The sequence below is a fragment of the Physcomitrium patens genome, chromosome 17 (assembly GCF_059467195.1).
Source record: "Physcomitrium patens ecotype Gransden chromosome 17, ASM5946719v1, whole genome shotgun sequence".
NCBI lineage: Eukaryota > Viridiplantae > Streptophyta > Bryopsida > Funariales > Funariaceae > Physcomitrium > Physcomitrium patens.
In genome coordinates this window covers 9574360-9601741 of record NC_143426.1, presented here as the reverse complement: position 1 = coordinate 9601741, position 27382 = coordinate 9574360, and the positions used below count along the sequence as shown (strand labels likewise).

At 38.8% G+C, this 27382-nt stretch overlaps 3 protein-coding genes and 1 long non-coding RNA gene across 8 annotated transcripts; 2 read left to right on the top strand and 2 right to left on the bottom strand.

The window, feature by feature from the left end:
- Window positions 1-255: 255 nt before the first annotated feature.
- Window positions 256-1497, top strand: LOC149987543 (uncharacterized). Its single transcript, XR_016497911.1, has 2 exons — window positions 256-872; window positions 1113-1497. It is a non-coding gene; the product is annotated as an uncharacterized LOC149987543 (long non-coding RNA).
- Window positions 1498-3860: 2363 nt separating this feature from the next.
- LOC112294405 (uncharacterized) lies at window positions 3861-5331 on the top strand. Its single transcript, XM_024544756.3, has 2 exons — window positions 3861-4682; window positions 4831-5331. The coding sequence occupies exons 1-2, from the start codon at window positions 4375-4377 to the stop codon at window positions 4955-4957; spliced, it is 435 nt and encodes a 144-aa protein (XP_024400524.1). The 5' UTR covers window positions 3861-4374; the 3' UTR covers window positions 4958-5331.
- Window positions 5332-7524: 2193 nt separating this feature from the next.
- On the bottom strand, window positions 7525-8997 carry LOC112294404 (uncharacterized). Its single transcript, XM_024544755.3, has one exon. It carries the CDS (start codon window positions 8995-8997, stop codon window positions 8260-8262), a length of 738 nt encoding a protein of 245 aa, XP_024400523.1. The 3' UTR covers window positions 7525-8259.
- LOC112294403 (DNA-(apurinic or apyrimidinic site) endonuclease 2) lies at window positions 7525-15012 on the bottom strand. Of its 5 annotated transcripts, XM_090243714.1 has the most exons (12): window positions 14536-15005; window positions 14259-14332; window positions 13871-13982; window positions 13594-13656; window positions 13129-13284; window positions 12860-12945; window positions 12594-12715; window positions 12314-12394; window positions 11849-12076; window positions 11371-11522; window positions 10577-11274; window positions 7525-10461 (listed from the first exon to the last, which is right to left on the bottom strand). In XM_090243714.1, exons 5-12 carry the CDS (start codon window positions 13205-13207, stop codon window positions 10399-10401), a joined length of 1509 nt encoding a protein of 502 aa, XP_090099840.1. In that variant the 5' UTR covers window positions 13208-13284; window positions 13594-13656; window positions 13871-13982; window positions 14259-14332; window positions 14536-15005; the 3' UTR covers window positions 7525-10398. The 5 variants fall into 5 exon arrangements, with proteins under 5 accessions (XP_090099840.1, XP_090099838.1, XP_024400520.1 ...); XM_090243712.1 differs by lacking the exon at window positions 14259-14332 and having other exon boundaries at window positions 13582-13656; window positions 14536-15009; XM_024544752.3 differs by lacking the exon at window positions 14259-14332 and having other exon boundaries at window positions 14536-15007.
- Window positions 15013-27382: the final 12370 nt, after the last annotated feature.

Sequence of the window (27382 nt, the reverse complement as noted above, 5' to 3'; positions counted from 1 at the left end):
CAATTATATTTGAAAAGTCAACTGATTAAAATTTCAAATATTTCAAAGTTCCAATTTGCATTGTTTTCTGAATATATATATATATATTTATTTATTATATACAAATCTCATTTACGATAGACTTCATAAAGCTTTAAAATTATATAAACTAGTGTGTGTATGTATGTAACATTGTAACGTACTAATGTGGTATTTGATAATAAGAGCAAGGGTCTCTCGCCAATCCCTCAATTGTAAATCTTTAGAATTATTTTCCTCATTCACAAATGTTGGCAAGCAATTTTTTTATTTTTTATATTTTTTTCTTCCTTTTATTCATTTAGGAGTGCTCCATTCCTATTCTCTTCATAAAAATATCACAACATCAACTACAGGAAAAATAACATCTGATTCAAATATTAATCAACAGCTTGATGACATGGCCCACATTCCCACCCCCATAAATAACATCTCCCTCCCCTCCCCTCCCCTCCCTCTCCTGAAGCCCTAAATCCCTCAGTTTTAGGTCATGTCGCACCTGCAGCTGCTGCAATAAAGCGGAAGGCTTTTGAGCTCCCTTTCGGCACCGGAGCTGCAAGCAAAACCACGACGACAATGAAGAAGAAGAAGAAGAAGAGGACGGCAACATGATGTTGCGGTGCAATCAAGCGCCGGGGCAATAATTGTCGATGTGGTGTGAGGAGCGGCGCCGAGGGGATCACAGTGTAAAGCCGAGAGAAAGCGAGACAGAGAGACCCACCATGAGGGCTGGGTTGGGCTTGTCCTATCCACTGCGCCGGCTTGAACCACGCCTACGCAATCCCACGGCGACGACGATGGCAGAGCCGCAAAGCTGCCGTTCCCTGGGACGACATGAGGCAGATGGATGTTAGGTGTTTTTCTTTTTCTTTTTCTTTTTCCTTTTTTTTTTTGAAAATATTAACTGTTTCTTCTCCTTCTTTCCTCTTCTTGCTGGAGGATGCGGGTGCAATCCATCGACCACTTGTCCGATCACGTCCTACCTGTCGGAATCCTGGATGTCTATTTTAACCAAAGGAGAATGAAGGATCTATCCACTTCCATCTGACGCATTTGCATGTTTTTGCCGATCCGGCTGCGTGAGATGTTTTTAGGGTGGGACGATTGTTCAAAACCCGAGGATGGGTTTTGACTCCTGCAACGTCTGGAAAGAAGCTTGGCTTTCGTAGGGATCAATCCAAAGTGCAATCTTCAAGTTACTGACTCAAATTTAGAGAAGAGAAGAAAAAGCAACAAGAAGTAGCTCAATTAAAGGAAGGGAATCAGAGAAGATCCTCATCAGCACATGAAACAAAGTTCATGAATAGAGCGGTTTCAGAAACAGCTGTTAGGTTATTAAGGGATAGACCTCTGTTGCAAGGCTACAAGGCTGGTTGGTTAGTGACACACTTCACATTAGTTCACCTTATATAAATGTATCTAATTGCGGCCGTTCAGTGCTCTACAAGTGCTGAGTTGTAAAGCGGCAATGGAAGAGGAGTTTAGGGCTGTGGGTGTAGGAAGTGACTTGTGAACAGGGAGGGAGCGAGGGAGGCAGCACTAAACTAAATTTTCCTCTTTGGTAGAAGCTCAATTTATTTTTTGTCTTCTGACCCTGAGCGGACTTGGAGGGGAAAACTTTGAAAAAAAGCCTCACAACACCAGAGCCCCTTTATCGGAAAGTTTGGAGGCCTAGCTTGGCTCCCAAAAGAACTTGGATGATGATTTGTCGTGAGCAAGAGGTGGGACCTATGTCAGCCATCTTTAGCTTTACCGAGTGTTTGGCGGGGGCCATTTGGAGATGGACTAAGCTCCCATCTCCACCATCTCCACCATCTCCTCTCCCTCCCACACTCACACCATGCTTTTATGACTGCAACAATTTAATGCCCACCGTAGGAGGGAACTGAATCAACGAACCATCATGGTGGTGGGATAGGTTGTAAGTGAGTAGAAATCAATCAAGCAATCACATCAATCCACAGTCATCATTAAGAAGAAGAATACGAAGAAGAAGAAAAAGAAGGGTTGAGCGGAAAAATATGAGCTCATTTTACAAGTAAAATATTTGGGATTCTATGCCAAGATAGTCTGGTTATCAAAATCCAAAGAGTAAGTAGGTTTCTTGTCTACAGAGGTAATGTGCTTGCCAAGGTCAAACACAAATACCAATAAGGAAAAGGTCCGGCTATGTAATGATTGATTGCCGTACTTTATGCCACTTTAATTTCCAACATCTAAAATTAATAATATAAATAAAAAATAAAGAAAATAAAGAAAATGTGGAGTGAAACTGTTATAGAAACTTGAGTTACTAATTAAACAGCGCTATCTGTCTAGCTTTCCCACTCCACATCACCTGGAATTGCTGTGTGTATACGCCATTGTTGTGGTTGGAGCAGCTGGAGAAGCAAACCTGTCCGTGGAACAGGCTTCTGACTTCATACTCCAAATGTGTTTGGGGCCGTGTAATCCTCTGGTTTTACTACCTCCCAGGTGAGAGGATCAGGGATTCACTCCGCAGTCAACTACAGCATGTGAAGTCTAAAGCCTAAGATTCACCAAAATTGTACCCCAAGTTATCATTGGGAGCGGTGAGGCATTTCTTCAGCAGAGGCCCCACCAACGCTGCCTTGTCCAATATATATATATATATATATACATACAAAAACAAATTGTATTACTCATTTGATAATGCCATAGGATTTAAAACGAGGGCTGTTTCAGCATGGGCCAACCTGGTGGTCCTGCAGTTCACTTTCACTTCACTTCCAGTTCAGTCTTTCTTGCGTATGGCGCTTCCCTCTTCCACTTCAGTCTAGTCTCAGATGTAACGGAAAATTTAATTTCTTACGACTGCATTACTGTTGCTAACCCAAAAATTCTACACAACTGGATGTAATACATGACACAGGTTTCCGCCGGCATTCGATCAGCATGAGGAAAGCCATGAGGTACAGCGTGCGATTTTTGCTTAAAAAAAGGGAAGTGATTCAGGCCCATTCGGTTAAAAACATAGCCCATGTCAGAAGAGGAGGGATTCTGGAAACTCAACAGTGCAGCAGAATCTAGAAAACTCAAAACCCACAGTCTTCCCTCGAGCTAGTGTAACCCAGAACTAGCCATGCAGACCGTATTTGTAACAATCATGTAGAATAGTTGAAAATGACCACCAGCATTCGGCAATGAATGAAGTGTTGTGCGCTTTTCCTGTACCCTTTCGGACTGGAATCGGCTGCCCCCAGAAAAGCGGAAGAGAAAACGTACTCTCGTGGAGACTCGGCAGAACTTCCCACAAGTTTGCATGCATACCGAATCGACTGCCCATCCGCCCACCGCGAACGATTCTTCACAGAATTGCGTAGCAATCTACAGCCACAAAAAAAAAAGAAAAAGAAAAAGAAAAAGGTGGGTGGGTGGGGGAAGAAAGAAAACATACACAAGATACAAAAGATACAAAAGAAGGCAAGGAAGAGACAGACAGACAGAGAGGGACACGAAGTATTACTGAGGTACAACAATGGGGTTCCTTTCTTCACTGTGGAGGAAACAACAAGAGTAAAATGATTAAAAAAATAAACCGAAAAAAACTTGCCGAGAGGCTAGAGAAAAACAAGTTTTAGCGGCTTTCTGGCAAACTCTTTGCGTACAAGAAAGTCGCGTTGAGGGAGAGAAGGAGAGATGGAAGAAAAAGGAGTTGGGTAGGGCCATGCTATGGCAGCCATGGCAGGCGCGGGCGAGAGACAGCCTGGGCCCAGCCCCGGAGCAGCCCCACAAAGCGAGCCCGGGGTTTCGACGGGCACTCTCTCTTGGCCACTTGCATAAGTAGCCAGCAATTCGGCATACAACTCGTTTTGGATTTCTTCTACCTTCTCAGTGCCTACACATCTCATAGTCGAGCTCATTTGATCTGGGATTCTGCATCTCGTCTGGAGCGCCGGTCATCTATATTGTCAGAGATTCCTTCCGTGCACTTTTTGGGTCCGGATTGATTAAGTTATTCCACTCTTTTTGGAGCTGTGTCTGTCTGTGGAGCTGTGTGCACTCGGCTGGGTTGGAACGATTCTGGCTCGCGCGCTGCCTTGATCTGTATCGATAGAGGAATGTTGGAGCTCGTATGCGTCGTGTGCATTGGTTTTTTAGTTTAAGAGTGAGGACTCGGGTGGTGTTTTATTTGGGCTTTTCGTCACCAACCTGTCGACAACGTCGTGTTTGAGGGTGGAGCTGTTGTACCTTTGGAATCGTCCTTTCTTAGCACGAGTTGCGTTTGCGTAGTGTTTGGGGTAGAGTGCGTGAGTGTTTTGTTTTTGTTTTTTGTTTTTTTTGTTTTTCCCTCTCCTCTTTCGGTTGTGAGTTCTCCGAACTATACAAGTCAACATGCCTTGCCTGTGTTCTCCCTCCACCCACGCTGGCTCGTTCCGGTGCCGCTTGCACCGTTCTCATTCGTGGGGCGGACGTACTTACGTGCCGAGGTCGGGTGAGGATTTGGAAATGTCGACGGATTCGTTGATTGAGAACTGCTTGAATAAGGACTCGAAGTCAAACTTGAAGCCCGTGTCTTCACTCCCTGCTCCCTCGCGCACTCCAACTGTTAGGAGTCCACCGAAGGGGACAAGCAGGTTGCGGAACATGGTGTGCAGCTCAGACGAGGAGGACGAAGTTGTTAAGCCATCGGTCCCTGTCATGTAAGTTAGAGTGTCTCATTCACTTGGTTGCAATCTTTGCTTTCAGAGACTCTTTTGTGGTCTCTTCAAATCGTGTCTACTCAGAGAATTTGTTTACTTTGTTTGTTTCTTCGAATTTCTGTCTCACAAGTAGCGCTACTCAATGCAGTGAACGTATGCCCAGCATGAAGATGGCATCGGGAACTGGAGGCAGCTATTCTTCGGCGCCTGGTGGGCGTGCCGCCATGTTCAGGATGCTCAAGACTGGCCAACCGATTTCTAGGATCTACTCATAATGCTATCAATCCTTGGTAGTGTTCCCGACACATGTATGATATCTTGGTCTCTCTTCTGTAATTAATTAGAGGTCATATGCCCGCTCCGATTCTACTAAGCGTCGGCACATGAAACGCGTAACTTTGTATAGTTCTACGAGTCGTTTTTTTTCTTTTACACCGGTTTGCACACCGGATCTACTGCCGCCTGTTTGATATCGAATAGAAGAGCTTGGTTCCTCTATCGATTGCCACAAAATTTTCGAGACCCAGTGCTAGGACCTTATCTTTGTAGAGATGAACAGTCATTGTCGTCCGAGTTTTGTGGACGAGTTTTGTACACAGGGTGAGCATCATTTGTGCTCTATAGCATGATGTTTTTTCTAGTCGTGTAATCGTCTCTTGGGCTCCTCTGTACACATGTTACTCGGCAATGGTGTGTATGGAATGTCAGATCCTGTGGCTTATGCACGATTCTCACAAAATTCGCCTGTTATTTCAAGTCGTCTACGACTCACATAGATTTTGTCACAGTTATGGTTGATGCGGACCTTCAACTGCGTGCATCATCATTGCTTTTGCAAGATGGAACGTATCGTTGGAGGCTTTGAGATCCGTGTACGTTCTGAGCCGTTCATGTGAGCAAACATGATGTTCGCTGTAACCCCTCTTCAATACACAGCGTCTCGTGTTTCCATGGTTCTTTATAGGTTGCGTTACTGACTTCGTGCACCGTCTGGCTTTTCATTCGTGTGTCTGCACTCCCCGCTGATGTGCTCAGTTTCGTGGTGTCCGTACTCGTTGCAGCGTCGCGAATTCAAGGTACATCAATGTGTTCACTATTTTCCATGTTCTTTGTCTGGTTTTTCAGCAAACCTTTCAATTCATGCGGTTTTAATCATGTGTTGTTAGCCGATGGTAGTGATTGTGTGCATGCTCTAAAAAACTCTCGTACTTATGAATGAGATAAAAGCCAAGGGTGGAGCTAATGTTTATTTCAGATTCGCAGATTATGGTGACTGTCATAAGAGCATGAGTAACAAGCATTTCCTACCAAAGTACAAGGGTTTGAGATAACGATTGGATGCCTTTTGGACACGGTGTCTTGATGCCTACTGGAGTCTGTGATGTGTGGCACGTGTATTTGGCGAGAGAAGTATGGTTGGAATGCATCAGGTATTCGAGCCTTTCTTATGCATCATTGTTTTGAGTGCTGTACCATGTTTACTTCAGATCTTTCTGCAATTCGGGCAGACAGCCATGGTTCAAGTCCATGTGAGATCTTGTTTTAAACGTTTGTCCCCTAGGTTATTACGCTCTGTGAATTATCTCAACGTTTGGACATCTCATGACTGACCCAAGCAGACGTGAGTGCCCGAATTGTCTTTTCCTCCTTGGTGAAGGTCACCATATTGATGCCCAGGATGCATTCAATCTGTTGCACTTTTCGCATTGTCCCAACCTCCATAAGCAATAGACTCAATCGAACCAACAGCACAGTCGACAAAGATTGAACAGATCTATAAAGCTTTTGAAGGATCAACTTCCTTTCGGAGACGTTGTTTCCAAACTCGAGGTAGACAATAAGTGCTACACTTTGCTTCCTTGACAAGGCTGATTATATATATGCTACTTTCAACCTAAAGCAGTAGCCCCCATCGAAACATCACACCTCTTATTTCGATTTTAGAAGAGTGTTGTTCTGGAAGAACGCATGTGCACGCAGGACATGATGGATTTTGGAGATAGTTCGATAACATCATCTTGTCTTCGACCGCAGGTTCTTGACGTGAACTACTTCAGTTTGATGTTTGCCAAAAGAAAAGATTATGGTTACCTAGGAGCGCATTGGAGGTGAGCTTCCTCACAAATCATAGACGTCATAAAAGTAGCATTGAATCGTTCGCGTCTTCAAGGCCCAAGTAGCGCCCAAAGCTCTGCCCTCCCGGTTGTCAACGTAGAATCGGATTGGCTTCTTTACACATCGAATGCTCCATGTCGTTTCCACCTGGATGTCGAAAGAACGAGATACAAACTTCCACTCTCCATAAGGGTAAGGTGAATAATAATAAATGCGAAAGAGTCATGCATTCGGTGCTGACGAAGCGGGAGTGTGAGTGGGTCGGTGACGTGGTGGGTGGATTGCTTTTATTGCCATTGGAACAAGCTTGGTCTCATGTATGTGTTCCGCAGATTTGCCTTATTTACCAACTTTCATGAAATGTGAACGAACATTCGCCGACAGTGTCAGAAAATTGGGAGGTGTCTGATTTTAATTGAGATGGTGTTCTTATATATTCGATTTGCTTTGCATGCAGCATCGCTTGCAGGATACAAGCAGACGAAGGTCAGTTGCTGTTGGGGAACTGTTTAAAGGTGTCAATAGCGCGGTGGATATGTTCTACTTCTTCTATGTTAAATTGTTAGTGGACGTTTGTTGAGGGGAATTTCCAGAAATTCGAACTGTATACGATTTGAGAGATATATAGAAGGGAAATTTCTCATTTGCAGTGGCAAATTGAGAGATGTCCTATATCATCACCTGGGCGTCGCATACATGGATGCGGCATGCAATGATTATGCAATGATTGATGGACAAGATTTTCATCTTTCCACAATGGAACTGTGTTAGTGTAAGGTGATCACTTGAACATTGTTACTGTGTACACTCTGCTGAATGAAAACATATTCGCTTCACCGTCATGGTGCTACAATAATTGCACCTGTCCACCGCAACGCATGTCTACTTTACACTGGACTACGATTTTGCAGTTCGCTTCTGCTATTCGTCCAGTGCTACTGAATGTAAGGTGACTGACTTTCAAAGGACCTACAGAAATTGAAAACAATTGACAGCCTCTGCACTGAAGTTGTACAGAGGAAACATACGTCTATCGGATATGGATGTGCAAAAAGATATCAAAATAAACATCTTCTGCACCTTTTAGAGCAGATGTTCTAGGTGAGACGCATCTATTCTAGCCGAAGATCTAGCAGCATTGTCCTGGGCCCTGAAAGGGTTATGTACGTTTAAAAGATACCCAAAGGCTGCTAACGTCACCGTGGGTTTGCACTAGCATTCGAAGTGAAAAGTGCTTGTCCGAGGCATGAGGGAGTGAGGCTTCATCACCCAGCCGCTCCAGATGCGAGAGAGAATTAACCAGGAGGTCTGGTTGTCGGTATTAACATCAAAATAACGCATCTGCAATCCTTCTTCCGCCTCTAGAGCGGCCAATTGATTCACGATCAGGGGGAACAATCCGATCTGGTGTGGTGGGAACACAGATTGGACGGCCTGCTCGCTCCGACAGGAAAAAAAGACTTTAGAGTATTAGGGAATCGGAGAGTTCTGATTGAACATCTGTATCCGAATTCAGGTCCTCACCGCTGTGCTTGCGCTTATGGGATGTCGGGGTTCGCAAAGAACTGAGAGTGCTAACGCCTCTCCTCGACTGAGGGGTCAGAGGTGAGGATGCTAGTCGAGCCATTCCCCTCGTAACTCGGGTGGGAGTGGTTGGGATAGCTTCTACACCGTGCACATGTCCTTCTGTTTCATCATCGCTGTCACAGTCGCTATCCTGAATCATCTGTTCCTTCCGATTCCGGCGGGGCTTCTGCTTATCCACCGGTGTCTCTTTCTCCTCTCTGTTCTCAGGTTTTCTTGGTGTTGATCGTCGAGTCGCCGCGTTCTGTTTGGATTTCGGGATTGACAACATCTTCTCAATAGGTGTCTCAGCTTTCTCTACCACAGTCCCAGGTGACTTCTTCACAGAAGAAAAGTGCTTATTCTCTTTCGTCTCTTTTTGTACCACAACTTCCTCATCATCACTTTCCTCCATAGCCCGCAGCTTGCTCATACGACCTTCAATTTTTCCACTCATGCGTTTGCGCTTTGCGGCTGTACCCCCCATCTTCCAGCTTGCTTCACCCGCCCACTCCAAAAGAGCGGCATTCACAGATTGCGGGGGATCAACTCGGGCATCGCTAAACTTCACATCACAATAAATACGCGGGCGGGGCAGAAGCCTTCCGTAAAACTTACCAGGGTTTAATCCAACCATCTTGAGTCTCCAACGAATAAACTGTAGGGCGAGAAAAGCTGAGACGTGACCCGTTAATATCAGTGCCCTCAGGATTGGAGAGGGACAAATGCCGACAATCTCACCCTCGAAGACCTGAACGGAGTGTACGTCCGTAATTGCAGACTGAGCGAGAGTTCCACTCCAACAACACCGATGAGAGATGCGCTCTGGACAAGGGGTCGAAAACAGAACCGCTATGCAATGACAAATTCAGAGATTCACCTTCTCGCAGATAACTCGACACTGGCTCCTGGTGCAAAGACACAGAAACAGATTCCACGCGCACACAACTTGACCAGACTCCCAAAATCTAAAGCTCCGTTTCGGGACACTCAGGACACAATCCAGACCACAGCGACAGAAGGAGCCACTAGAGCTAAGAAGCTTGAGAACAAACTCACGTAAGGTTAGCCACGATTCGCATTGTCTCGAAAATTAGATCTCTGGAACCGCAGAGGCGTCAAGGCAATATATGCAGAAAGCAAAGATCAACAATCACCTCTGGCACAGCACGGCTACATTGCGGAAATAAGCATAAACGGGCGTCTACGAACGGTAACCTGCATCTTCGTAACAGAGTCATGGAGAGTCTCATGTTAATTGCACGAAGATTAGTGGCTCGAAAGCTCTACCCTTTACGTGGATCAAATGTGTGAATCTGTCGATTGGGAGGGAACGGTCTTCCCGCGCTTTCGCAGAGCGAATTGGCGGGGGCGGGAGATTGGATGAACAGTAATAGTAACCACTTTGGATGGATCATCCCTTGAAAGGTGCCGATTGGGGAACTGATGACTTGACGAAGTGGATGAATGAATGTTGGTCCAGCATGGCGGGATGGCGCGGAATTCAAAAATTGATCCTCCCGCGGATTTGAGGTCGCTGACGAAGGATGATGTGACTGGATGTAACAGTTGCAGAAATTATGTGCAAATCTCCCGCGTCGCGGCGAGATGAGTGATGGATGGGGTTTGGGATGTATAGACGTCGCCTAGTGCACATCCAACTTTAGTTAGAACTGTATTGGCATTGAAACCCTAATTAGCACTCTTCAAGCACATGTCGATTCGAAACCCTAATTGTGTGTGAGGATCCATACACAACGCTCACCGTTGTAGGTGCAACCTACGGCATCCTCCACCGGTTTCTACGGCTTGTGAAGTGGAAGCTGTTGTGTGTTTTAGCATTACTAACCATAGAAATACGAAGTTAGTGTCATGTTCGGCCTTGACCCAGAGGACGGCTGAAGCTCAACTGGGTGTACGAAACTGGCATCCAAAAGCGGAGGACTTTTTGCAATTAGTGGGATGCTTTGACACACAACTGTAGCTGTGAGAATAAAATGAGTAAGTGAATGAATCCGGAAGACGATGCTTGTCTAGGCTACTTGTACTTATTCTGCCACTTAAAATATTTACACTTCGCCTCGGGATTTGAAGACGGGCCCTGCATGCACAACAGCCCTCCAACGTCAGTTATCGTCAGCGATAACATGAGCCATCCAGCTTCGAAATCAAATCCCAAGCCAAGAACGACGAGTGCAGGAAAATGGGGACCGCACCTGAGCTCGGGCACAGCAGTGGAATTTTCTTCCATGGTTGGGGCCTGGTTTCTTCATCACATATGTAGCACAAGGTTCATTGTGGCCAGAGCACATAGGGACTCTATTCATCATTGTCTTTTGAATTCTCTGCCATTCGATTTTAGCTGATAGTTTTTCATTGGTCTCGGCGGTCTCGACAGTCTCGACGGCCTCGGGAACATGGTTCTGTGATTCACAGGTACAATCTTGCTTCAGTGAGCTAGTGTTGGACGAGTCTGTGGGTTCCGCATTGGTCTCTTGACTATCTGATGATGGCAGTGCATCATTTCTTGAAATTCGAGACATATGTGAAGAGCTTGCGTCTATACTTCCTTCGTCAAACTCGGGAAGGGCTAAACCTCCGTCATGTGGGCTGTTAATCACAAACGTCTGAGATTGCTCTAGGCTTGGTTTTAAGAGGGTTTCAGAATCTGAATCTTGGAAGGCAAGTTTGAAGGCGTTTGCGGCTTCAGTGTTCTCCTTCCCCTTCGTTGTTGGCAGCATGAAGAACGAGTGAAGGCTTTTTTGTTTACTATTTTGGGACTTGAGAAACTTCGTCACTTTGGGTGGATTTTTCCTCACACAAGTGGCTGTGGGAAGCGACAATCTAGGCTTCGTTTCCTTCTGTGCTTCAATGTCCATAATCAGACTACAAGATCTTTTCTGTAAGAAAGATGCTGCAATCCAATCCCAGGTCTCTAAGTAAATTTGCAAACTGAAAGCAATAATACGACCGAAACTTACTACATTCATGTGACTAGTTGAAAGCTTACCAATACTTTGCTGGCGTCCCCGAATTTCTGGCATGAAACGGGCCGCAAGAGGAGGCACATCATGCTGTTCTAAGGGTGGCTGCGGTCTGAGTTGCACATAAACAGGCACGTGGTCTGAGCCGTCCAATTTTTGGGTCTTCTCTCCTCCCCTTCTGAAACAAGCTTCAACGTTAATAAACATGGGACAAGAGAAAAGTAAAAGCCATCGAGAGAAGAGTAGGACTCTGAGTACCAGAAGAGTGAACCTAATCTGAATGCATACAAATTTCAATTACATGCCCCCCAGAACCTAGAAACAAATGCCTTCGACGTCGAGAAAGACGCACAGTAATTGAAAAAAAATACAAGGAGCTGGCAATTGAAGAGGACGATCTAAGTAGCTTATAAACTTCTAGATGCATCAAGTTCAACGCTAAATCTCAATAATAAGCGACTGTATCAAGCAACAGCCTGCAATCAACACCCGTTCATAACATACCGTGGAACAGAGTCAGCTTTGAAGCGTTTGAACTCAAGAAGGATGTCACAGTCCTCAACTTCACAAGTTCCAAAATGGTGACTCTCTTCAGCCTTCAAGAGAGAATTGCTCTCTTCGGACCGAACCTGGTGGAAACAACCGCCAGCCGCAATGATAAGATCAAGTCTTGTTCCGTAATTAAATTCTTCTGAACCTGACATTTGGTTCCAAAACGTGTAAGCTCCCTCTCTGCAAGGATGCAAAGGTACCTTGTCACCCATTCGGCTGCAGATTCATTTTCATGCCGCAACCTGAAATTTTAAGTTCTAAATTGTTCAAGGAACATCTAAATCACGAAGAGAAGGACTATAAATAAGACTTTGTTACGTGTAGATCAGTAGATGAACTTCAATTTGGTTGATGCACCTACATAATGAGCGAAGAACTGCAATAGAGCAGTGATCCATTCCAGGTTGAGATAATAACCTGATTGGATGGATTTCTCGAAAGACGTCAACGAAAGGGCCTCCATTGGCTCGCAGCTGAGATCGAAACCACTGACGAATTCTGAGTTCAAACAAACACCATAAACATCACAAGCGAATTACTAGCATTATGATAAGCCTTAAAGCAGTTAATTATACAAGACCTGTTTTCCTCACAACCCCTACGTCGACTTGGTGCAAACAGCTCACGTACGCCATCGACACTTTGAAAATCTCAAGGCAATTCACAAGGAAGGACAAGACTGGGGATGAAAACGTACGAACTCTTATCAAAATCGGGGTTGGAATCAGAGTGGCAGGAATCAATAGGGAAAGGCGATATATTGAAGTCCCCAACTGCTATCACCCTTCGCCCATTCTTCAACAACCCTTCCCATCTGTTCTGCACCCAGACGTATGTGATCATGGTAAAGCTCCTGTCACAAGAATTCCTCGACCTTACGTCTTCATACATTCCTACCATGGATAAAAACATTTGTACCTGATATCAATTTTCTTAAATAGATAGCAGGGAAAATGAAAATACCTGTAGAGCTCTATAAAATCTTAGCTTGAATTCATAGCGTTCTTCATTATCAGGGCCAACACTTGGTCCATAAAGATTAAACAAAACTGCACAACAGTTTACTATGCTCAACACACACACGTACACATACACACAAATATGTATATATATATATATATATATATATATATATATATAAAAAGCTTGAGTCAGTGAGAATGCCAAACAATTCTCATGACATAAAGGTTCTGACAAAAGCATGCTGAAAACGCTCGTTCCGTTGAACCTACCAAAAGAGCCATGATCAGTAACTAGACAGCGACCCTCCCAATCCAGTTGTAGTAAGTCCTGCCGACTCATATTCTCCATGTTTAAAACCTCTTCGTAGCACCCAACCCGTGCCTTGCCACCTTCTATTTCTCCAGTTCGATTTGTATGGAGAAGACCTGCTACGTAATACATTACTTAAAACAAACTGAACTACAAAAAAATGACATTCTAAAATGCCAGCTATACGCAAAATCCAAAACACAAGCGAGTATACGAGGTAACATTATAGGTTAGGGGGTGCGCCTGGAGCACACCCAGTGAAGCACCAATTCAACTACATCTTCACACGAAGATAAGCAGAAGACAAAAGCAAGAATAACATATTGAGGAACACAAGGTACAGAGTTGAAAGCTCTTAGAGAGGTTTGTGTCCCAAAATACATGATCATTTTTGTAGTTCGTTTGGTGGGTACTTGATTGTGCACCTGTGAAGCCTTCATCTGCAGCTACAGGCACGGCAGTGGGTGTGCGGCAGAACGTTGCTACTCCTACATTTCAAATTTAAATGTTATACGCTTCCAGTTACAATAACACCCCCTGATGATGCTATGCAAGCAGATCAATCAAAAGCAACCCCAGGCGACCCATTCATTCTTGTCAATCTAGGGTATAAAACTAGGGTGATATTTCAGCCCACAGCTTGTGAACATTCATTAACATCAATTTCAGATGATGCTACAATAAATGAGAGTAAAGTCTAACCAGAATAACGGACACGTCCCTTTGAGACAGTTCGAGTGCAAGAGAAGAATGATTCGTATCCATCCGCCACTGCTATCTCGGCCGTAAGCTCTTGCCTTGTTAATTTGGTCTCCTGCAATATAGAATCATACCCACAGCTATTGCAACAGTTCCTCCAGATTAACTCGCTGGATCTCCCTGACCGTCATCTGGATGAGATAAAAACACGAATTCCTAACTAGTGAATGCATCACTTAAAGTGCAAACGTAACCCAAAACTTAGCTTTTCCCAACTTCCAAATAGCCCTAAAACTACTGCAGCCCCTGATTAATGCTAACATTGTCAATTGTTAACAACCCAAATCATATCCCAGTCGAAAAGCATTCTCAAGGATCCAAATTTACGCACGGGAGGATTAATACAGTAATTTCCGACTCTGTAATTCTCGGAGTGAGTGCTGATTACTCAGAGGAAATCATTTCCTGCTCCCAATAATCAGCGTAAGCTAGTGTTGCCGTGGAAAAATGAGTGTAAATTAAGTGTAAACTACACTTGATGAGTGTAAATTAAATGCAAAAATTGAGTGTGAACTGCTCTTATTCCACTCAATTTGAACAAATTCGACGCCAGGAAATAATTAAATGGGTAAGTAAAATGACAGGAAATTTGAAACAAGTGAACACACCTGTAAACAGATGATGTCAGACTCGAGAGAGTCGAGGAAAGACTTCAAGGTGCGAGGCGGTACGAGGCGAGCTCGCAGACTAAACACGTTATACGTCACGATTCGCATTGCGGTTTCCTCGGCCACACGCGTTCCTCTAACACCTGACACCCTTTTCCGATGCTGCTGCCATGCGGCTCGAATCTCACAAACCCATTGGCACCGTTTCTGAGCAATTCCAACACTCAGATCCCTTCACTGCCCTTGTCAGCAATCAGTGGACACCACGAGATGTGTCCAACTGAGCTCATAAACCCTCTAAAACCCATTACCGATTCTCCACGATTCTTCACGATTTCAACGCAGTTTCCCAGCTACGACGAAGCTCCAGTGTGGGTTCGCCCGACCATGCTCCTGGAGCTCCTCCGACGCTATGCAAAATCGCGTCGTTCATGATCTAACGAGAACCCGGACACCGGAATCCAAAGTGGTTATTTTAGGGTTTTGGAATCTGTCGTGAGTGGCACCCATTCCCCTTCACATACAAGCCAATGATTTGTAGAATAATTCAGCATTTGGAAATGTTTAATGCATTTTCATGAAAATATCTGAAGAAGGGAAACAACTTTAAAACGAACAAAACCACAATTAATAGAAATATGATAATGGTTTATCCATAGTAAAACAGAGTTTGAAATTGGCTTCTAAATATCATTTTTTTATTTAATTCTATGACTGTCATTTCAGATCCTTAACTGTGTTTTGAATTCATTGTTTGCTTCTTCAAAATAGAATTATTGGAAGATTGTGCATGTTTAAGAATCCATTTTTAAAGAACTTAATGTACAAAACATCAATAATTGCATTTGACAAGTTTTGGTATTTTTTGTTTCTTTATACCACATCTTAAGAAAATCTTAATGAAACATTATTGTTTTTTATAAATAAAAAATTCAAAGCATCATACTTAGAAGAAAAAACATTAGAGCTTACCAAAGCATGGTAGAGATTTCATTGTTGGATAAATGTAAAATTATAAATTTATTACTTATGTTTATTTTTAGTTTTTTATTTTTAGACTATATTATTAATTATCTTTGAAAATTTGAAGAGTTATAATAATAAGTTCTATCCTTCATTTTATGGTGTGGCTTGATATTTGTGGTTATTTATTAAATGAAACAAAGTAGCTTTGTGTAATACATAATGTTATTATTGAAGAAATGCTAAGTACAATAAGATTAATGTTTGTACAAAACTTGTTCTTCTAAAATCTTTTAGATATTAAAACTTTGTAGGATACAAATTTCATTACTTTGACCAAAAGTTTTGATTGCAAATATGTATAAAAGGGCACATTATTAAATTAAAGTCATTTAATTGACATTACCACAATGCTATTAGAAATTCAATTCTTAAGGATATGAATCACAAATAATGAAAACCTCAATATATTCTTGTATCACTAAAAAAGAGTAGATATTTATTCAAAGATAGTATAATATTAGAACTAGAATGACTATTGACAAGGACAAGAAGACTAGAGACTCTTGAAATAAGATTAAGAACAAGAAAGGCATTGACAAGAGTAAAGAAGGCCTCACTCGTGTATCAATAAATATTATCTAAGTAAGAGCTATCTGACAACGTTTTATAGAACCTCCAACATGTGTCCAACTTATTAGCTAAGTTTTCAACTTATCAATTACCTACAAATATGCATAAGTCAAATTTGTATCTATGAAGTTTTTAAGACGCTTTTCTATAAGATATTATCAAATTTACTTCTATTTATTTATAGATAACTCTTTTAATCTAGATAAACATGTATTTCCATGAAATTATCTCTCTTTCTAGATATGAGTTCAATAAAGAAGAATGATCATATGTTGAAGAAGTCCATGATATGATAAATTATATTTGTCACATATTTTGATCTTTATTTTCTTTAAAGATAGTTGATAGGTCATTTTAGCCATTGATAGTGTCTCAAACTAAAGAGGGAAGACCACCTTTTTATTTAATTATTATTGAGGCTTTTGTAACTTTTTTCAAATAAAACATTTGGAATACTATTAAGGGTAGTTCATACCTCTAATAATATAATCAAACATTAAAAGTATCTTCTAAAGTTGTGATATCAAACATGTTGTATTTCACCATCTATTTGGAAAATAAAAATGTCGCTCTTGAGAGTCTTCATTTCTATTCTATCATATCAAAAGCTATGCCAATCTCAATACTTTATTTGATAACTTAGCAAATAATAGTTCTTAAGTTAAATCTATTGGTTGCAAATTCTCTCCTTTTTTAGCACCATAAATACAAAAATTAAGAAGAAAAGGTGGAATACAATATTTAATGAATCTTGTTTCTTTTATATTAAAGAATTATTTGTTTCTTCATCTTGATTTTAATAAGTATTCTAGATGAAAAACTTTAATCTTTTCTATTATGTTTATAAGATTCTTAAATGGCTCCCATGTATATTCAATAATATTATATTTGTGCCAATATAAAAGATATTTTAACCTATTTTGATACCACTTTGAATCTAAGACTTCTTTGACCTCAAATTCTTTATTATTGTCCATTTCTATATGATGATGTGGTATTTGTCTTCTTTTTGAGATATTTATTGCCTTGTATGGCTCAAAAAAGACACATAGAACATAAGATATGATTCAAGACTATGATATTCTAATTTGTTGTAATAGTGACTAGTCTTGTTATGGCAAAAAAGTAACCATATCTTGTTGTTAATATGGAATTGAGGTTGTTCTTTGTAATAAGCATTTGTATTGATTTTTTGTCATTCTTGAGCTTCCTTTAATTGTGCCTTCATTGTTGCATGTGGCTTTAATAAATAATTTATAAAATATTTTGATGTAGAGTTATTAATTTTTAAAAAGATAAAAGTATCAAATTTAAAAATTAACCATAATTAATAATATAAAAATTATTAAATAAAAGAATATATTATATTATTATAAGAAAACTTTGCCAATGAAAAATAACTTGTTTAATCATATTGTTGGTAGCTAATAGTATATTTCACATATTGCTTTAAAGCTTAATTCATCCATTCCATTTGTCTATCAATTGAGGATGAAAAGCCAAATATAATTTTATGTCCTCATTTAAAATCTTGAAAAGAGTTTTCCAAAATTTTAATCTAAATTTGATCTCTCTATTCAATATAATATTCCTTAACAATCCATGATAGTGATAAATATTATTTTAAAAAAAATTAGTTATTTCTTTACATATGATAGATTTTAAACATGGTATAAAATGTGTCATTTTAATTAAATCATATACTATCACAAATTTAGAGTCATATGAACTTTAAATTACAAGATTTGTAATAAAATCTAGAGAAATAAAAGACCATGGTTGTATTGGCAAAGGTAGTAGTTGCAAAAGTTGATAAAATCAATGTCAAGGAATTTTTGATCTTGAACAAATATCACATGGTTTTACAAAGTTTCAAATTACTTTTTATATTTGAAACCAACAAAAGTCTTTAAATATTAGTTATAAAGTTTTATTGTATCTAAAATCTACATTAATTGAAAAATCTTGACAAGCTTAAAAAACACATAATTGAGATTTTTCTTCTAAAATATATAAGCATCCTTTAAAATAAAATATATTATTCTTAAATTCAAACTTTGAAATATCATAAGAATTAAATAGATTGTATTGTATAAACAAATATTGTTACATACGATACATTGAGTGCTATAAATCAACCATAAAGTATATAATTTAAATCAAATATAAATGTACACCCCACACACTCTTAAGAGAAGATTAGAAATCTATACCAAACTAAGTCAAGTTATTTCTCCCACCACAAAAGAAGGATCCAAGAGTTTAAGCATAAAAGTAAACGAACCAAAGCAAAGCTTTACCAAAATAGCTAAAATACCATAGCCAAGCAAATTCTTACAATAAATTCTCTCACTTTCAAAATCACTCATAATACTTGATTTAACAAGAATATCAAGTCAAGGATTTTTCTCTACTTAAGTACTCAAATTTTAATTGATATGAATAAGTCAATTAATAAAAAATTATCAATAAAAAAAACCACAAATCAAACTAAAATATATGCATTTAATAGGATTTGGCACTTGATGTTATATTACATGACAATTATCATATAAACAAAGATCATTAGACACAATACATCAAATGCTACAAACCAATCATAAAGTATGTAATTTAAATCAAATACAAATGTACATCCAATACACTTTTAAGTTCTTTCTTTAATTAATTAAGAGCCCCTTCAATCAACTAGGACTACAAATACACATTGTTCAAGATAAATCCTACCATAAAGTGAATAATAAATTATATTCTTTCAAATTTAATATTACAATAGTTATACCAATAAAGTGTGTGACATACACAATAGATGAAATCTTCAATCCTTATTAAGAAATGATACATTGCTAGAAGTCTTCTTATTGTCAAAGACAAGAATTCAGTGAAAGCAAATAAATAAGTAAGATTTTTTTAAAGAAGTATGACAAAATTAAAATAATAAAGTATGTATATTAAAAAAAAATTAAAATATCTATTGCAAAAAGACAAGAAAACTATAGACTCTTGAAATTAAATTAGAAGCAAGAAAAGAGTTGATAAGAGTGCATAAGGTTTTACTCTTGCTTCTATATATACTATTTATCTAGGAACTACATGGCAATTTTCTAAAGAACCTCTCAAATGTATTGATTTTCTATAATTCTTATCTTAACTTGCAAGGAAAGTTTTTTATATAGGCACCACATAGTTAGTTTTTTTTCCAAGCTACTAACATGTGTAGCATGTGATTAACTTGTTGAAAAATTTTCTAATCTATAAATCAATTATAAATATATGTGAAGTCAAAGTAACATCTATGAAACTTCTATGAAGCTATTTTAGAAAATATTATAAAATTCATTTATTTTTACTTATTTCTATCTATTCATATTACTTAGTTAATAATTATAGTAAATACATGTTCATAATATCATCTCTCCTTTTAGAGACAAGTTCTATAAAGAATAATAATCATATATTGAGTAAGTCTAAGATGTGATGAATTATATTTGCTATGTATTCTAATCTTTATTCTCTTTGAAGATAGTTAATAGGTCCTCTCAGCAATCAGTAATATTTCATTCTACAATAAAAAGACCATTCTATTATTTTATTATTATTGAGATCTATATAACTTATTTCAATCAAAATATTTGTAACACCATCAGAAGTTGTTTCCACCTCTAATAAAATTACCAAACATTGAAACTCTTTTTTCAAGTTATAATACCAAATACATTGTATCTTGCCATCTATTTGAAGAAAAAAAGGGCATTCTTAAAGGTCTTCATGCCTATTACATCATTTTGAAGGTTGTAATAATTATAATGTCTTATTTGATAAGTCAACAAATGATGGTTCTTGAGTTGAATCTACAAGCTATTGGTTTTTTATTATCTTGATGCAATAATTATATAAAAATTACAAATAAGGTTAAAAAGTAGAATATAATATTTCTTAAATTGTGTTTCTTTTATAGCAAAGGTTTGATATCCTTCATCTTGGTCTTGATGGATATTATTGATGAAAATTTTTGACGTGCTCTGCTACATTTGTAAGATTTTTTGTTGGCTTCCATATGTATTTTTTAATATTATAATTATGCCAATAAATAAGATATTCCAATCTAATTCAGCATTTTTTCAAGTCTAAGACTTCTTCTACCTTAAATTCTTCATTATTACCAATTTCTATAGGAGGTCGTGGTATTTATCTTTTTTTGAGATATTTACTATCTTATATGGTTTCAAAAAAGATACATGAAATACAAGATGGATTTTCATAGACTTTAACAGATATAATCTATAAGCAACTCAATTGAGTTGTTTACAAATAGGAAATGGTCAAAGTCTATAGTAATCCAACTTGTTATAACAGTGAATAGTTTTAATATTACTACAAAGTAATCATATCTTATCACTAACATTGTCAAGGTAGAGAGAGTTTGCCTTAAGAAAGTGTTGGACTTCTGGCTGTCATTAAATGCTCAACTAAACCTCTAGATAAAGAAAATACGAAGTCTATATATAAAATTATCCTTATTACCTCTGAATTACATGTGATGTCTTCAATGCTCCATAACTTCTTCATACAAACTCCAAATGTAGATATTTCTTCATAAAAGATATAGATCTTCAAATCACCTTTGTAATTGTACTTTTCGATAACTAAAATCTATTACAAAACTCCTTGTATCGTCAAAACAGCAACAGTTTGTCTTAAACAATACCTTAACTTCAAATGACTATAACTTCATCACTTTAACTCCAAATCCTCTAAAATTTGAAAAAAAATTTTATTCTAAATCTTAAATCTTAAAATCCTTTCTTTTGATTTTCAAATTCTCCTTCAAAAGTAGCCAAAATCCTTGTTATGAGCGCAAACAGCCTATTGAATGTCCATTGGGCATGGCCTTCAACCAATAGAAATAAAGATCTTTACGTTTTGCCTTCATCCAACCATGCCTTGATTTCATCTCTCTTCATAAGCCTCCTAATAGTTTAGATTATTCTATGGAACCTCTATACTAATCATTTGGTATTAATGGATAGATGGCTATATCATTTTCAGCTATTAGACCACTAGAAGTTTGTTTAAATCATAGAAGGAAGCTAAGGTCAAATTCTTCAATTATGTCTTCTGATTCTTCGCCTTGAGTGCCATCAAAGTTCACCCCAAAGACGTCTTTGATTTTTATGTCATCAACTAAGGTTGCTAAATCAATTTTTCTTATATTCTTTTATTAAGTGACAAAACTATCTATGAAGTTAATACTTATGACCTCATCTCCACTTGAAATAAGATGAGTTTTCAACCATTGGGTGAATTCTCCATTATCTTTCTAATTGTATAGTCCTAGGTCCATACAACTTAATAGAGTAGTTTGGACTATATTAAAATAAGTTAATTCCTTTTCTTCTAAATTAGTAAATCTCGCTTCTTTTTATTTTAATTCTTTTTGTCGTTGCAAGTTTAGAATCTCATCTTCTAAAGAATGAGATGAAGTTTTGTCCAACAAGAATCCTTGGGATTAAATGATGATTTTTGTGAGATTTTCTAGTAGACCATAAATAATATGAAGCTTTTTATTACCCCAATCAATCTTTGTACTTACTGTCACGGACACAGAATACAGACTTGATATCTACCAAGAAGTTCAAGAAGAACTGGCAAGAACTAGATTAATCAGATGAATACAAGAACAACACCAAAGAGGTGAGCTAAAGCTCCAAGAGATGTGTTGTCGAGACTGAAGAACTCTTCAGCCTCGATTCCAATATATACTCCTATTTAGGAAGCTTCTCAAGCAACTTCTACTAACTAGGAAGCTTCTAGAAGGTTCCAGAGACTTGCTTCTAGAAGGTTCTAGAAACTTATCTCTAGAAGGTTCTAAGGACTATGTCCCGAACATCTTCTAACAACTAAGAAGCTTCTAGAAGGTTCCAGAGACTTGCTTCTAGAAGGTTCTAGAAGCTTGTCTCTAGAAGGTTCTAGAAACTTGTCTCTAGAAGGTTCTAAGGACTATGTCCCTAACATCACCCCCTCCTTTAGCTTCGAGGTCTCTGAGAAGCAATGTTGTTGTTAATTAGTACCAACGTAAGAAAATGAAGATCTGTCGCATAACGTCTACTATGAACTCCAACTGTTGTTCACGAGGTAAGTGGTTCATCGGCCCTTGAAGCCAACGGTAGTGGCCCACTCCTTCAATTTCTGACCAAACATGAACTTCCGTATCTTCATTGTGAAATTGTCCTACAAATATGCCTTCTGGTTGACCATCGTAAGCAGGCTCGGACTCAAATACAATCACCAAAGATCGGTTACTTGGTATCCTTCGTCGTCGTCATTGTGTAGGTGGTTCTTCATCTCGGGGTCGCCTTCGTGAACTAGTTGGTTGAAATAATCTGACTGGCATAGTATCTATCTCTTGGCTATCCATATCAGAAGACCAAACTATGGCTACTGAAAAAATTCTATTTTATCTTGGAGAAAATAACTACATCAACTACAAATTTTGGTGGTGCTCTCTCCCTTTCTTATATTCTTGGGTGAGCAAGCTTCAGAAAGAAGCTATTGTCGAACCGGCTTAGGTTTATGAGGATGTTGTTGATGAAACTCCTATACCTTTTGTGGCGCATTGGTGAGATTTTTAGCTGGCTCCTACGTTCGCTCATTAATGTCGTAGCCGCACCAATGAACAAGATACTCTAACTTGCCCCACCTTCGCCGAGAATCCAGCACCTTTTCAATCTCCTATTCCTCGTGGTTCTCGATCTCAATACTAGATGGCGGACATTGCACTCTTTCAGGAAAAGATGACTCTCGATAAGGCTCCAACAAAGAAACATGAAAGACTGGATGTACCTTTATAGAAGCCGGTAATTCCAGACGGTACGCCACTGGATTAATTTGCTTTTGGATGATAAATGGTCCCAATCTTTGATAGTCCAACTTATCACATGGTCCCTTGGTCTTGATATTCCGTCGAAGAAGCCATGCTTTATCTCCAATTTTGAAAGTAGGTGCTTGATTCTGAAATCTATCTGCAGACGCCTTGTAGGATTCTTGAGCGGATTGTAATTGAAGCTTCAACGTATTTTGAAGCTCTGATAGTTGTTTCACAAATCCTTCAGGTGCTGGATTGTTATTTGTTGATGGACTCAATAAATCAAGCTTTGGATGATACCCATAGTTGGAAAAGAATGGTGTGTATTGAGTCGATGCATGGAGGGTGTTATTATATGCAAACTCGGCTAACGGCAGATATGTGGTCCAATCGTCTTGCAGATAGTTGATGCTGCATCGTAAGTATTGTTCCAAGACTTGGTTCACCCGTTTCGTTTGACCGTCAGTTTGAGGATGAAAAGCCTAAGAAAACTTGATATCCACCTTCAGTATCTCAAAGAGAGATCTCCAAAACTTCGATACGAACTGGGTTCCTCAATCTGATATGATATCATCTAGTAGTCCATGATATCGATATACATTATCGAGAAAGAGCCTTGCTATGACTTCACTGGACGATGTCTTCTTGCAAGGGACAAAGTATGCCATTTTTGTAAGCCGATCTACTATGACAAAGATGCTGTCAAATGAGTTTGATGATGGCAGGTTCATGATGAAGTCCATGGAAATTAAAGACCATGGTCGACGTAGAATCGGCAATGGCTGTAGGAGTCTATAAGGGCGATGCCGAGGATTCTTGGATCTTGAACAGATGTCGCAGGAGAGGACAAAATCTTTCACATCCTTCCACATTTGGAGCCACCAAAAATCTCGAGAAATAACCTCCAAGGTCTTGTTGAATCCAAAATGTCCCACAGTTGGAAAATCGTGGCGAGATTGAAGAACTAGGAGTCGTGCTGGTCCTTTTGGGATATATAACTGCTCTTCAAAGTATAAAAGATCTCCCTCCACCTTGAACTTGTCGTCATTGGCACGCTGCTTAATATCAATGGCTACTGAATCTTCAATGGTTACGGCACGTACTTGATTCAGGAAGTCAGCATCAATTGACATAATAGTAGCGCAAAGCTAAAATTGCTTTAGCTTCAACAATGTCGTACATTGTTGATCAAACACTGCTTCTCAAGCCTTTGGTACAAGATACGATCTCCTCGATAAGGCATCAGATAGTCCTTGCTGCTTTTCAGGTCGATAAGTGATAATAAAATCGAACCTAAATAGCAACATACTCCATCGAGCTTGACGTCGATTTAGAACTCGAGCCGACATGAAATACTCCAAATTCTTGTGATGTGTGTATATGGTCACTGGATGTGCAGCTCCTTCAAGAAAGTGATGCCATTCTTGGAAAGAATCCACTATAGCAAGAAGTTCCTTATCGTGGATCTCATAATTGATTTCAGCAGCAAAGAACTTTCGAGAATAGAATGCAACCGGATGGAGCTTCTTGTCTTCTCCCATTTGTGAAAGTACAGCTCCCAAAGCAAAATCCAAAGCATCAGTTTCTAAATAGAAGGCCTTTGTAAAGTCTGGATGTACCAAGATTGGAGCCGTAGTAAATGCGGTCTTCAGGTTTTGAAACGCCTTCTCTGCTAGAGGTTCTCATTCCAGCTTATCCTTGCATGTCAATCGAGTGAGAGGAGCAACAACTTGAGAGTAATTCTTGATAAAGATCCGATAGAAGTTGGCAAAACCAAGAAAGTATTGTACGTCTCTAACCGTCTTCGGAACCTCCCAAGACACAATTGCTTCCACCTTCTTGGGGTCCATCTTTAAGCCTTTCGTAGTCGCAACAAACCCCAAAAACTCCATCTCTATTTGGTGAAATAAACACTTCTCCAACTTGGCATATAGTCCTCGCTTGCGTAGTTTCTCCAATACCAAACGAACGTGTTTTTCATGCTCTTCCTCATTTTTGGAGAATATCAAAATATCATCCAAATAGATGACAACAAAATCGTCAAGGTACTCTTGGAAAATGTCATTCATCATATGTTGAAAGACCGCTGGAGCATTGGTAAGACCAAAGGGCATGACATTATATTCAAAATGGCCATACCTTGTACGGAACGCTGTCTTCTACTCATCTCCTTCCTTGATTCGTACGAGGTTGTAAGCTCCCCTTAGATCAATTTTTGTAAAGATCCTTGCACGTCCAAGTTGTTCTAAGAGACCAAAAATCAAGGGTAACGGATAACGATTCTTCTTTGTTACCTTATTGAGGCCTCGATAGTCCACGCACATCCGCAACAAGCCATCTTTCTTCTTCACAAATAAGATGAGTGCTCCAGTTGATGATTTTGAATGACGGATGAAGTTCTTGGCTAGATTCTCGTCAATGTACTTCCGCAACTCCGCCAACTCCATCTGCGATAGATTGTAGATTGGGCCAAAAGGCGGTTGTGCTCCTTCCTGTAAGTCTATGGCGCAATCATATGGTCTGTGTTTCGGTAGCATGTCGGCATTTTACTTTTGAAACATGTCTTTAAAATCCTTATATTGCTCTGGTATACTTGTTGTTGAGATCTTCTCTCCGGTAGTTCGAGCCGCATAAATGACAAACGGTGTGCCTCCTTTGGACAATCTTATAAACGCTCTTGCTCTAATAAATAAGGATTTTTCTATTCGGGGTTTTCTACTAGGCTTGCTCTTAGGTGGTTTTGTGGGAAAGGTCATCTTCCGCAACTTCCAATCTATGGATGGGTTATGCTTTTCCAACCAGGAAAGACCAAGAATAACAGGATTTGATGGGGTTCTAATAATATTGAAAATAATATGACTACTATGGTCCTTAAATGTCACTTCTATAGGTTCTGATTCATGGGTGACACTACCAAACAATAAAGGTCGTCCATCTATGACCTCAACGTGAATAGGTTTGGATTTTTGTACTAAAGGGATCTTATGATGCCTTGCGAATTCTTTGTCTAAGAAACAAGCAGATGCTCTTGAATCTAATAATGCTAAGGTTCTCAGTTTCTGAGGGCCAATAAGCAAAGGGATTATAAAACAAAAGGCAGGTTGAGCAGAAAGAAAGGAACCTGGTTGTTGTTGCGATATTTCACTGTCCAGCCGCACGGTTCCTATTGTGGCTGGGCATCTTCGTTTTCCTGAATAAACTCACCCCTAGTCTTGATAATACGTCGATTTTGCTTCTTGGGGCAGTTTCTAATTTTGTGGCCTTCTTCACCGCAATACAAGCATAGACCTTCCTCCATACGCCGCTTTTTTTCTTCTAGAGTAAGAGATTTAACACGTACCGCATCAATTTGCATGTCTTCTACCTCTGAATGTGAATTCACGCTGCTTGCCGACATAGTTGGAGTGTGGCGAATCGTATGTTGTCTTGAACGTTGGTCTTGGCGACGTTGGAATAGGCGGTTATCGCACTTCACAGCTTGGCTAATAGCTTCGTTGAGCGTTTGTGGATCAGGAAGAGTTAACAGCAAATCCGTTTTTAATGAATTTAAAGTAAAAAATATCACTATTTATATTATTTAAAGTTTAATATATGTATATTATTTATTTATATAATATTATTCATTAAAATTTAAAAATATCAATATCATATTTTTTAAAACTCTTACTATGACCATAGTATCTCTAAATTCTACAAATATAATTACAATTCAAGAAATCTATCATTGATGCTAATAGTTGTTGTAATTACCTTATTTATTAGCACATAATCATTGCTTAAAATTCTTGGTTATTTACATATTTTTGTTCTTTTATATGCAATGTGTTTCAATCTATACATAAAAATAAAGTAAATTGATATTTAAATAAATCTCATAGCTTTGATTTGTGGTAAATTCAAAATTATTGTATCTATTCAAAGAATTTTTTTAACATTATTTTTTTTATTATTAATATTTCAAAAATATCTACAATTTTATTATTTTTTTTAAAATTTCACCATTACAATTATGTAAAGATGTTACAACATAAACATTATTTTCAAAATTTACAAAAAAACTATATATAAATATATATATATATATATATATATATATGTATACATACATATCACTTTTTATCAATTAGGGAAATAGTTCATTAATATCACTTTCAATTAGGGAAAAAATTTAAAATTTAAAATTTAAATAAAAAGTGACTTATTAAAATGTCCCATTCCAGAATATCGGGTGGCAGTTTGGTCACAACTACACGCCAGCCATCCTCATTCAGTGAACGGTAAACAGCAGAGTGTGAACAAGGTTTATCCTTGACGTGGACATTATCATCCAACAAACACAGAGGACGTCGTCCAAATAGAATCATTCATCCAAGGGGGAGGTGTGCA